Source organism: Triturus cristatus, chromosome 1_1 (assembly GCF_964204655.1).
Source record: "Triturus cristatus chromosome 1_1, aTriCri1.1, whole genome shotgun sequence".
In the NCBI taxonomy this organism is placed as follows: Eukaryota; Metazoa; Chordata; class Amphibia; order Caudata; family Salamandridae; genus Triturus; species Triturus cristatus.
This window is the reverse complement of record NC_140579.1, coordinates 551,821,760-551,835,100: the sequence shown is the minus strand read 5'-3', so window position 1 is coordinate 551,835,100 and position 13,341 is coordinate 551,821,760. Positions and strand designations below refer to the sequence as shown.

Here is a 13,341-nt window from a genome sequence, read left to right as displayed (position 1 = left end):
CGCGCTGCAAAATGCGCCCGCTCTAGTCCCAGACTCTTACTTTAAAGCGATCGACGCAGTGGTGGGATGTCTGCTGTGGGAGGGTAAACAGCATAGAATAGCTCTCTGCAAACTTATGCGGAGCTGGTATGATGGGGGAATCGCGCTGCCCAACATACGTCTATATTATTGGGCGTCCCAACTTATAATAATCAATCAATGGATGCACACAGCGCAAGATGAACCCGCTTTGCGAATGGACAGGGCGATGCTGGGACTACACGGAGTCCTCCAAGCCTTGTATGTTAAATCGGGGACAAATAAGCTACAAGGCCCCACAGCGCACACGGTACTGATATGGCGCACGGCACAGCGCAGGTTGGGGTGGGAGGGGGTGATTACGCGGCAGACGCCGCTATGGATCTCCCCTAAAGATAGGTATGGGTCACTTACGTAAAGAATTCGAGGGGTGGGACCTCATAGGCATCTCCAGGGTCAGTGACCTCTGGAGGAAGGGTGGGGTGATACCATTTGAGAAGCTGCAATCAGAGTATCAGATGAACCGGACCGAGCATTTTAAATTCTTACAAATACAACATGCACTACAGAAAGCTATACCCAGGGGGACCACCCTACCCGAGTCCTCCCCGCTAGAAGATCGGCTGCTCACAGACCACCTCACCAAGAAAGCTAGATCATTGACCTACCGTAAACTGGTGAATCATCAAAAAGACCCCACGGAGATCCTTAAAAGAAAGTGGGAGGCAGCAGTGGGACCCATGGACTAACTAGAATGGTATGAAGCGTTGGCGTCTCCCCGAGAAGTGGCCATCCCATCCAAAATAAAACTGGTGCAGCTTAAAATACTGCACCGGATATACTACACGAGAGACACACTCCATAAAATGGGGAGGGCACTTACTCCGCTCTGTCTGCGGGGGTGTGGCCTACAGGGCACCTACTTTCACACTATATGGGAATGTCCTGACATTACCTTGTACTGGGGGGAGGTCATGGCGACGATCTCACGGGTTACCGGTCATGATGTCCCACCAGAACCTCGGATGTGCTTACTGAATGTGTGGGATGCTACTGATCTTAACCAGGCTGACCAAACTTGGGTGACCATCGGACTAGCATTGGCGAAGAGGAATATTGCGCAATACTGGGGGGCGCAGTCAGCCCCCTCCCACGTGAGGTGGTGCAGAGATCTAGATAGTGCCATGACGGCGGAGAGGGTGGTGTGCGCGAACAGGGGTTGCCCAGGAGATGGCAGAGAATCTGGGGAAAGTGGAACACATTTAGAGGCAATATATGCGAACCCCCTGTAACGGACTCGGAGTCCGAGCTGAGCGAATGAAATAAAGACATCATCACGACATAAGAATCGACTCGGAGAAGGGTGGGTGTAGGGGCGGGGGGCGACGGGTTGTGGATATGTAGGCTCGGATGTAATTGTATGACAGTTTCACTAAATATCAGAAATTGATTAATACGACAGCACTGTACCACACGGATGCAATATGTACTGACGAAAGGTGTACTTTTGTTCTCTGTTTGTCTTAATAAAAATTGTTTAAAAATAAATAAATAAAGAAATACCCATTTGATGTGCAAGTTAACATCTGAATATCTGTTCTGTGAGATACAGATTGGGGTCCGAACTAGGACTTACCAGAGGTCGTTAGGTTTTTTTGGGGGCTAAAAATCATTCTAACAGCATCTGGGTGCTTGGTGGGACACAGATACGCAGGTTTAGGTTTTTTTGATTGGATTAAGAAAAAAAATCCAAACAGCATGCGATTCCTTGCTGCGCCTAGATGTGCAGGTCAGTGCCCAGAAAGGAACCAAATGCTGTTTGGATTATTTCTTGGAAAGAATAAAAATATATATACGAATAATACAAACAGCATACAGCTCTTTTTTGACGCACAGACACATGGCTTCTTCCGCTTGCAAAGTTTCTCAGGAAGAAAGCAGCATTGTGAGAGGAATGATCTGTGTGTCTACTATGCCCCAGCAAGACGAGAGACACTTTTAGATTTTTTTTCCAAACAGCCTCTGGCTCCTTTCTAGGGCATGGACACATGTATGTGTCCCAGCAAGCAGCCAGACGCTGTTGGGATTTTTTCTCAGACTCCTTGCAGCGACACAGTCATGTGTCTCTGCACTCCAGAGTCAGAACCTGTTTGAGAGTGGATAAACAGTAGACAGGGGCTACTGTTCCTCAACGGTGGCATTTGAGGTTGTTTGCCACTATTTAGAAGAGGGTGCATCCTACTATGGCGCTACAAACTGGCTAAATACAACTCATTCAGCACAGAGAGGTAGTGTGGGAGTCACAAACTTAGAACTCAACCAACCGGCACAAAAACTTAAAATTTCTCTTCCAGGGGTATCCTCATCAAAGTCATAAGCACTGAATATTCCCGCCCATGTGCGGGGACCCCTGAAATAATAAATATTATATATGAAGAACATATATATATACAGCTCTGTATATGTATAAACATATATTATTTTTTCCCAAGCAAATGCAGCCCCCATAGAAGGCTAAACAATGTAGATACAATTATCCAATAATGCACCATAGGTATAAAAATACACCTAAATCTCTTTTTTCTTTTAAATGAGGTAACAAACTCATGATAAAGGAAAAACAGAACACTGTGCAAAACACAGATCCACCAAACATTGTTAGCCTGCAGGCTGCATTGCAGTACAATACCATAGAGACTGAAAAGCCTTGTACAGGTAAAAACTGGCACCGTACCTTTAAGGCAGCCCTGACTCCAATATCCCATCATGCCTCAGGGGTGACAGTTGGGTCAGTTGTTCTTTCCGGCTCCTTCTGTCAGGACCCTGGAACTCAGCTCTCTTCTTTTTTGACTTTTCAGTCAAAAATTCTTACTTTTCTAGTAATTTTTTGAGCTTCCTCTGGTTAAAGTCTGTCAGGGAAGCGTATATCTGTGTTTTCTGACTAAATTTAACATCTTTTTCTGTCAGAAAAATGCCTTCTTTATTCATGCAGTGTCCATCCTGTGGCAAAAAGAAGGCCTCTTCAGACACACATGAGGTGTGTATCGTCTGCCAACCAGATTCTCACTCTCCTGCATCCTGTCGTCACTGCAAGGACCTTTCAAAGAGGACTTTGAAAGAGAGAGAGAGAATTAGGCTTTATGGCCTTTCGGAGCGGTCGACGTCAAAGCAGCTGGTCTCTGTCTGTTCTCCATCGGCGTCGGGATCGGCGTCGAAGACTCCAGCGGCGGGATCGTCGCTGAGAGGTGTGGAGTCCAGGGGGAGTCATGCTTCCAAACGAAAGTCCACGTCGACGCTCTATCCGGCGGCGAAGCGCATTTGTTCGTCGTCTGCAACTTCGACGTCAAGAACACATCCTTCAACGTCGAAGGAGGCTCATCGCCGATCAACGTCGAGAAAACACCGTTCGACGTCGAGACATCGCTCAACGTCAAAGTCGACATCAAGAGAGAAGTCGACGTCGCAGGAAGAGCACAGGCGTTCGACGCCGAAATCTACATTGACGTCGAGGCACAGATCGGTGTCAAAAGATCCTGCAAGATCTTAGACGTCGAGGCATGATTCGCCGTCAAGGGAAAGATGATCCTCTTCGAAGGTGCTGACGACGTCTAGACAAAGATCATCGTCGCAACATTCGACGTCGAGGCGGGTGCCTCCGTCTGAGTCGACGTCAAGGCAGGAGCCTCCGTCGTCTAAGTTCTCCAGATCTTCGGAGAAGATGGTGACATCGAGGAGAGATTCTAGCCCTCCGTCCGGGACAAGCCCTCCGTCGACGACAAGGCTCTCGACGTCGAGGCAGGACACATCGCCGGTGATCCATTCGGCGTCGAAGTCCAGGTCTCGGGTGATAGGCCTATCACCGTCGAGACGGTCCCCCGAGGTGGGATACCAGGAGACGTCACACATTCGTCTGACTCTTAAGAAAGTATCAAGACGCAAATCCCCTCATAGGGTGATATATACCACATCGGAGCACGATTCATCGCGTCCGATCTCAATTTCACCTTCAGCCTCTCAAGGCTCAAGATCAAGATCCGGATCACCGGAGGTGTTGGGTGTCTCTCTAGTTCCTCCAGTGGAGCATACATCTCAAGACGAGGGCCATGCTCTACCTCAGAGCCCCGTCAGGGAAATGCCTCAGAACTCTTCCATGATTCAGGCAGTTAAGGAGTCCTTAACAAGACTAAGGACTCTGGATCAAACATTACGACCAGCAAGATCCCATTCTCGAGGAAGAGAATTGCAAGGGCGCTCACGCTCGCCCAGAAGGCGATCCAGGTCTACCTCTCATAGGAGAGAATCAATCAGATCGGGGAGAAGGCGACGGAGGTCTCCTTCATCCTCCTTGTCAAGCCGTTCGTCCAGAAGGGATTACTCACCCACACTCACAGATACTCCACCATCTAGAGTGTCGCCAGTGGACGACATCACCACTTTTCAAGATGTGTTGTGCAGAGGGGCGACTAAGTTGAACATTCCCTTGCCTGTTCAAGAAACCACCTCTTCTGTCATCTTCGAGACCCTTCATGAGAGGGCGGTGTCTCGTCCATTGTTGCCTTTAGTCCCTGGGTTGCTTAAACCAGTAATGGACATCTTCCTAACGCCAGCGACTATCAAATCCGCGCCGGCGCGGATTCTTAAAAAATATCGTCCAGCCCTCGAGGATCCTCTGTTTCTCAAGGCGGACCCTCCACCGGACTCGGTGATCACAGCTGCTGCCAGAAAAATTCATTCAGTGGTGTCATCATCCACAGTGCCGCCGGATAAGGCCAGTAAATCGCAAGACTCTTGGGGCAGAAGAGTATGTGGCTCGGTGGCCTCGAGTCTGAAAGTGGCTAGTGCCTCAGCGCTTCTGGGGTGCTACGACAGATCACTATGGGATTCCCTGCAGCGATTTATAGAAAAAATGCCTTCCGAAGACAGAAAGGACTTCGAAGAGATCCTGCACGAGGGCAGCCTAGTTTCAAACCAAGTGATCAGCGCAGCAGCGGATGGAGCAACGTTGGCAGCGCACTCATATGCTCACGGGATTTCCGCCAGAAGATCCTCTTGGCTGAGGCTGACAGCTTTGAAACCTGAAGCACAATGTGTTTTTTTTGACAATGTTTTAGGTTTGCAAGGGATTCTGGGTAACAGACCCTGGTGGGAGGCAGTCAAGTCACCCCATCCTGGATTCCCCTGGGTGTCTAGTTCAAAAAAATGTATAGGTTTGCTAGGTTTCCCAAGGTGCCCGCAGAGCTAGGGTTCAAAAACTGCAGCTAGACATTTTGCCAAAAAAGGGTCATTTTTCACTGCGAAATTGAGGTGTGACCACGTTGCGTTTTGCGCCGTTTCCTGTCGCGGGCACTAGGCCGACCCACACAAGTGAGGTACCATTTTTATCGGGAGACATAGGGTAATTCAGATTTGTAAAGGAACTGTTATTATCTATTGACTTTCGATGCATTTCTGCCTTCCAAATGAAAGATATTGTGTAAAAAAGAAGTCATTCTAAAAAATGACTGATAATTCTCATGCTAGTATGAGTATTCCCAATTTCAGAAATGTGCAAATATCTACTGTTTCTAAACTCTATATTTTGTTCCCATTTCAGAAATACATAGGTGTCTTTCATACCGATTTTTCCATGTACACATTTTTACATAATAATTACTATATACCCGGTACATAATAAAAAAACATTGCAAGTTGCTGCTCAGTTTTTGGCTCTGGGTTCGTCGGGTTCTTGGTGAACCTACAAGTCCTATATATCCCCACAACCAGTAATGCCCAGCGGATGTAATGGTATATTGCTTTCAAAGAGCTGTCATAATTAGACGAAGTTACAGGTGAAAACGTTGACACAAAATGCTGTTTTTTTCAACTAATTTTCAATTTATCCTATATTTAACTGTTAGTTTCTATAAAACAACCTTGATGGATCTACACAAGTGACCCCTGGCTGAATTCCGAATTTTGTCTTCTTTTTGAAAATGTATAGCTGTCCAGGATCCAATATTGCTTTTGTACCCATTTCTGCCATTAACTGGAAGGTCAAAAGCACAAAAAATAGCAAAAATAGGCTATGTCCCAGAAAAATGCCAAAACTGTGTAAAAAATGTTGGGTTTCTGACAAAAGTCTGGTATCCCCGAAAAGCTGGGAAAATGGTGATTTCAACCCCACAAACCCTTTTTTGATAACATTTGCAGGGAAAAACCCAGATGCTTTCATTTGCAGCCCGTTTTTCCCATTTTTCCGAAAAAAAACAAAATGTTTTATTTTGGCTCATTTCTGTAACCCCTCTAGGAGAATCCACAAACCCTGAGTACCTTTAGAATCCCCATGATGTTGGAAGAAAAGGACGCAAATTTGGCGGTGGATACCTTATGTGGTCAAAAAGTTACAGGGGCCTCAGCGCGCACTACCCCAAATAGCCAAAAAAGGGCGTGGCACAGGAGGGGAAAAGGCCTGGCAGCGAAGGGGTTAAGCTATTGGAAATGTAAATGACAATGCCTTTTATTTATTTGTTTTGATAATTTAACACATAAATAAAATGCATTGTCATTTACAATGCAAATAGCTCAAACTCTTGTAAATGCGAGACCTATTTAATTTCAAAGAAGCAGCTGCCGTTGTCCCGGGCTGCTTGGAAAGTGAAAGCGTGCATGGCGCTGAATGTTGCAGGAAAGTATGTCATGTCTGCAGTAGAAGAAACTCATTAAAGAAAATAGTGTTTAAAGACTAAATAAGACATACTGTGTAACAACAGAAGTAAAAGGGCTAGTCCTCATGGTAGGTTACAAATGAAGACAAGGTGGTACAAAGGAGGGACTAACAAGCCATTTAATGAATCAGAAGCCAGCATTTGCAAAGGAGTGGGCAGGCTTCAAGTCCAAACTCTAATACAGCATGCCTCGCAGAGCACTGAATGCGTTGCCCAGTCTCGACCTAAAAAGCACTCTTTCTGAACCAAGAAATTTGGTGTAATTTGGTGGAGCGGTTCGGGCTATAGTTGGGTCTAAAATCCCTATTGGGAATTGCAAGGGGAAACATGTTTTAGTGTTGTGAAAGAGTTCTTACTGTGGTACTTTCTTCTGGCATTTGTGTATAATTTAGTAAAACATCAGCTTAACACTCCCCTTTCTCCAGTCATATATGAGAACAGGCTTGCGGGTGGGCCAGAATTTACTTTTTATGCTTACTCTAGTATAAAGACTCAATGAGCTTATAAACTGATACAGCAAGGTCATATGTGAAATAGATTTGTTTTATAAAAGCATAAGTGGATGAAATTACTTTGCACTCATTCCAACTCTCTCATTGTTACATTTGCTGTTCAAACGCATCTTAAAATATCAATGGGGCACTTGAATGGAACACAACTGCATCAATAGCATAAACTCCTAAGTAGCTTGTATAAAGTTACCTGCCGGGTTTTTCTTGCGAGGTTCAGCCTTCTTCCAAGCAAATGTGGATTCTACTTTGGCACCGGAACATGGTGGGAGATGTCCCGTCTTCTGTGTTTGGATGTTCTCCTGTGTTGGGACAGTTACCAGTTTAGGATGAACATGGACAGGTGAATGCCTCATCTTCTGAGTCTCTGTCTTGTCATGTGCTGATGTAGGTTTCAGTTTCGGACTGGTGTAAATAGGAGAATGTGCCACTTTCGTAGCCTGTGAGGATTCCAATTTGGGGCTGATATAGATGGGAGGCTGCCTGTTCTTTTCTGCATTAGCTTTCTCTTGTGCTGTTGGGGACTAAAATTTGGGTCTTTGATGAATCATAGAGGTTGTATTCTTTTTAGCTACAACTTTTTCCTGGGCTACTGAGTTTTGTTTGTGTTTGAAATATATAGGCAAGTGTCTATTTTTTGGAGTCAGAGATTTTTCCTTTGTTGGTGAAGAGTCAATTGTGAGTCTTTGCTGGATTGGAGAACTTGTGTTCTTTTGCACAGTCAGTTTCTCCTGAACTGGTGAGGCTTTTTGTTTGGGGCTGAGGTAGATGTATAAATGCCTTTTATCATTATCCTCTGCATTCTCCATAGAAAGTGAGGAATCAAGTGTGGGAATGGCATGTATTGGAGAATTTCTGATATGCTCAGCTTCGGCATTCTTCCGCGCTAATGGGATTGCCAGGATGAGACTAGTGTGGATGGGTGACTGCCTTTTGTTTTGAACCTCTTTATTCTTACATACTTGTGAAGATTTCAAATCAAGTTTTTGTTGACTAGGAGAATACCTGTTATTTCGGGCAACAGTTTTCACCAGTTCAGGTGAGGATTTCAGTTTAGGAGTGGTGTGAGTAGGAAAATGCCTGTCATTGTAGGATTTGGCCTGCTTTGGTTTAGGTGAGGGTCGTGGTTTGAGGCTGGATTGGATAGGAGAAGTTCTGCTCTTTTTAACATCAGCTTTCTCCAAGGTTGGTGGAGATTCCAGTTTGGGACCGGTGTGTTGAGGGGAATGCTTCCTGGGAGTTCCAATCTCTGGTGAAGGAGAGCAATCCAAACTGGAAATGACATGGATTGGAGATTGTCTGTTCTTGGGAGCCACAGCCTCTTGTAGTGGCAAAGATCTCGTGTTGGGGCATATATTGCTAGGAGAACGCTTTATCATTTCAGCCTCTGCTTTCTGTTGTACTAGACAAGATGCCACATGCATGAAATTATATATGGGAGAATCCCTGCATGTGTGAGGTTTTATCTCTTGCGATAACAAGGATTCCTCTTTCGGACCTTGTGGCTCGGGAGAATGCCTGCTCATGTGAACTTGATGTGAAGGCGAGTATCCCTCTCTGGGACTTGCTCAATCTTAAGTTCCTTGCCCGCCTCCACTTGTAGTGAGGATAACTCACTGAGAATGCCATTGACAGGAGAACTGCTGATCATCAGAGTATCAGCTATATTCAGTTCTATTGAAGATCCTAGTTTGGGACTTTGAGGGAGGGGAGAATGCCAGTTCATAAACATTTCTTGTGATGGTAAGGATCCTAGTACAGAGATGGGGGTTTACAGCAGAATACCTGCTCTCATGATCCTCAGTCACCTCCTCTGCTGCTGAGGGCAACACATTGAGAATGGGCTCTATGGGAGAATCTATGTTGTTCTGAACATCCGTTGTCTCCAATTTTGGTGAAGATTCCAGCTTCAAAGTGCTCTTGCGTGTATCAATGTATTGTGAAGGTCCAGGTTTGAGTGGAGAATTGCTGCTCATGTGAATCTCTTGTGATGGCGAGGATGCCAGAGTGGGATGGGAGTGCACAGGTGAATGACTGCTATTATGAGCCTTGGACTCCTGCCGTCCTAGTGACAACTGACAATTGTGAAAGGTATGTAGGAGAGAATCTTTCTTCTTCTGATCATCATCATTTACTCCCTGTTCTGACCCCAGTTTAGGACTAGTATGGATTTGAAAATCCATGTGATTATGGCTCTTAGCCTCTTGTGATGTAGAATCCCCTTTGGGAATTCGATGGATGGGAGATATCTTACTGTTGTGAACTAAAGCCTCTTTTAGTACGCAGATAGAATTCCTGTGAGTCTCATCCTCATGAGAAGCCAATGATCCTAGGGTGGTATTCATATTGCTAGAAGGTATATTACTTTGTTCCTCTGCATTCTCTTCTACTGTTACGGCTTTCAGAATGTTACTGACATAGATTGGGGAGTTCCCATTTCTGTGAGCTTCACTCACATGTGGTGACAAGGATTCCAGTTGAGGACTTTGATAGCTGTCAATATACTTGTTCATGTCAGTCTCAACCTCTTGTGATGAGAACTTTAGTGTGGTACTGGTGTATATGGAAGAATGTTTGTTTTTAGGAGCATCTTCTTCCTCCTTTAATTGGGAGGATTCTAGATTCAGACTGACATGAATGGAAGAATGCATGCTACTTTGAGACTCAGCCTCTTCCTGTTCAGTCACGCATCCCAGTTTGAGACTGGCATGGATGGGAAAAACCGCGTTCTTGAGAGTATCAACCTCTTCAGATTGCAAGGATTCATCTTTGGGATTGTCATGGATAGGAGCAGACTGTCATTTGAGCATTAACCTCTTCCTTTGCCAGTGAAAATTCAATACTAGGACTGGGATGAATCGGAGAATGCCTTGTCTTGACTGTCTCAGTATTCTTCTTTGCTAGGGAGAATTCCACTTTGGGACTGAGGAGGCTGTGTGACTGCCAGCTCTGATCCGTGAAGACCATCTCTCGTACTGATAAAGACTCCACTTTGGGACTTGAACATATAGGTAACTGCTGACTCTTTTGAGCCTCAATCTTTTTGTGTACTGGTGGCGACTCCTTTTTAGAACTGAAAAGGATGAGTGACTGTTGCATCCTCAGACTCAGTCTTTGCCTGTGTTAGTGAGTATTTTAGTTTGTGATTCAAATGCATTGTTTTCGGCGTTTCAAATTCCTGCATTGTAAATAAACATTCCAAGTTTGGACTGGTGTTGATGAGAGCACGATTTTTCTTGTGAGCATTGGCCTGCTCTCGTGTGGATGAGGATTCTATTTTTGCAGTAGAAAAGACAATTGAATGTCTGGTCTTTTTAGTCTCAACCTTTTCACGCACAGGGGAGAATTCCACATTTCTATGGGAAAGAACTGGAGAACTGCTTGTGCTCTGAGCCTCTGCTTTGACTCTTGCTGGTGAGGATTCCAATTTTGGGCTAGAATTAATGTGTAAATGTGTTTTTGTTCTAGACACAGTCTGCTCCCTTGTCGCTGAAGATTTTACTTTGGAATTACAATGGATGGGAGAATGCTTATCCTTGAACTCCAACCTTCTCCTGTGCTTGTGAGGACTCCTGAATGAAACTGGAATTCATGGGAAAAAGCTGGTTCTTTTGAGCTGCAATTTTCTGCCGTACTAGAGACCGTACCGGTTGGAGAATGGGATGGATGAGACTGTTCCTTTTATTTTGAGCTTGAGCCTTTTCTGATGACAGAGAGCTTAACTAAAATGGAAAGAAAGGATAGAGTGATATTTACCTAAAGTGTAAACATGAGAAAGAAGATGGCATTCACCTATTCCATAGAGCACTTAGGGCTAGGTGATAGCCTAAAGATGATAATTCACAGCTTAATCACATGTGTACTACAGATGGATGAAATGGACGATATCAGCTAAGTCAATTTAAATATAGAAAATGCATAGGTGCAACAAGGTTAATGGAGCCCACAGACTAAACAGAACAAAGGTTGATCACAACTGTTTAACAGTGAAAATATGGCTAGCTGCAATATTGCCAAATATGGTATGATAGGCTTAAATTGCCTTGATCTATAACATTTAAAAACATCCGACCTGCTCTTTTTCTATACTTGTCTTTCCATATTTATCAAATGATTATGATGAAACACACAGCTTTTAACAATGGTACTCAAAGATTTAACAATCTATCTTGAGTAATGAGGAATCTGTGATGAACTACTTATCAACAATCACAATGTTATAGATTCTCTGTTTCTGCCATTCATATTGTATTGGTTTTGACATTATGGTGCAGGCAGACTGCTTTTGCAAAAAACCCCAGATAAATCAGGGTGTTGGAATCGGCACATAGCTCTTCTGATAATCCCCCAGCAGCTGAAAGACTATATAAGACAAATTTTTATAGGTGGAGATAATAGGACTCAAACAATGAAAGGCAGTGTAGACAAGCGAGAATCCTATTATTTAAAAAATAAATTGCTGTTTTGTTCCTTTTACAGTCCAGATCTCTAATCAAGTCCCCCACGTGAAAGAGGATAACAGAAGTCAGGCCACAATTCAGATGCAATTAAATCAGCATGGGTTTATTCAAACAGGATAATGGCGAATACAGTCGATCAGTTTCGGAGATCAAGCCTCCTTCGTGAGCTGATCCATGACCAAGGTGACTTGATCACCGAAATGTGTCAAGCTGTGTTCCGACATTATCTTGTTTGAATAAACCCATGCTGATTATTTGCATCAGAATTGCGTCCCGTCTTCTGTTATCCCCTTTCATGTGGGGAACTTGACTGGAGACCTAGACTGTATGGCAATGCTATACTATATATAGTATTTCCAAAAACCGAGATGTGGCACAACAGGGATTTAGTGCTTAAAGGTATTTATTCCACACACAAACAGCTGCGTCTTGGCCTGACAGACGCATTTCGACAAACAAGTCTTGCTCAGCGTGAGCAAGACTTGTTTGTCAAAATGCGTCTGTCAGGCAACGATGCGTTTGTCTATGGAATATATACCTTTAAGCACTAAATCCCTGGAGTGCCAGGTCTCGGTTTTTGGAAAGTACAATATAATACGAAGACGGGTCGGTCTCCGCTGGAGACACCGGCTGGATTGTGCACGCCGCATCGGACCGCTTCGTTGACAGATATATATATATATAATCTACTGGCGGTCGCCAGTAGATAGTTATAGTTAGGACCTATTTTCCATAGGAAATCCACAACATTCTATTTGGAATAACGTTGGCGCCGGTTGACGAATCCTCGCGAAATTTTCCAAACTTTTGGCCAGCTCCGCTCCGCTCCTACCCTGAAAGTAAAAAGGGGGGTCCCAAAACGCGTTTCCCCCATGCAATTTCCCATAGGATCTGTTGTCGCAGCTACAGCCCGAATCGCTGAACGGAATGACACCAAATTTGGCAAAGAGGTAGTCCTCAGTTCGGACTCGTGCCTTTTGCATATATGGTGTGAATCTGTTCAGTAGTTCCTGAGAAAATTAGGGTAAAAAAGTTAGTGATATCTATGGCCGCGGAGGATCCGCGGACCGTACCCGCACCGTAAGCGCACCCTCCCCGAACCGAGCGCGCACCTTCCCGATCGCGCGCTGAAAGCTAATTGGCTGTCGAGTGTCTCTCTACATTCGAAACCAGGAACTGTTGGCGGCCATTTTCTGCCTCGGTAGAAGCGAGGCTGAAGATGCAAGGGGAATAAGTGTGTAAAACATATAAAGGGGGCAGAGTGGAAATACTCTGACCCTCTAGAGGTGCTTAGGGGGTCCCAGAAGGACCCCCTGGGGCCCCCTTTTAAAAAAAAAAAAAACACGGGGAAATGCGCGCACGGTGCGCGCATCCTATCGTGTTGGATGCACGGATTCTCTCGCAGTGGGTGCGCGGATCCACGGCAACGTTTTTTGAACAACGACAATAAATCATTGGTTGCATGACCACTTTCTACACTGAAAGGTAGGGTGTATATATCTGTTTTTTAAAGGTCTGATTGTTATTGGTTAACAAAAACAGATTGTAAGGAACATTATATATGATAAGCTGATATGTTGAAAAGTCAAGCACACTTCCGGTCTTGTGTAGGAACATTGTGTGCTGAACTTGTGACCTGTGAGCTCAGTG

General features: G+C 44.7%; 1 protein-coding gene across 1 annotated transcript in view; it reads right to left on the bottom strand.

The window, feature by feature from the left end:
• The window catches only part of PSRC1 (proline and serine rich coiled-coil 1), a 251,207-nt gene that overhangs the window by 134,646 nt on the left and 103,220 nt on the right, over nt 1-13,341 (bottom strand). Inside the window, 6 exon segments of the mRNA XM_085643328.1 lie at nt 7,425-8,798; nt 8,801-8,993; nt 8,995-10,027; nt 10,029-10,337; nt 10,339-10,770; nt 10,772-10,953. Of these exon segments, the coding sequence (XP_085499454.1) occupies nt 7,425-8,798; nt 8,801-8,993; nt 8,995-10,027; nt 10,029-10,337; nt 10,339-10,770; nt 10,772-10,953 (3,523 nt within the window).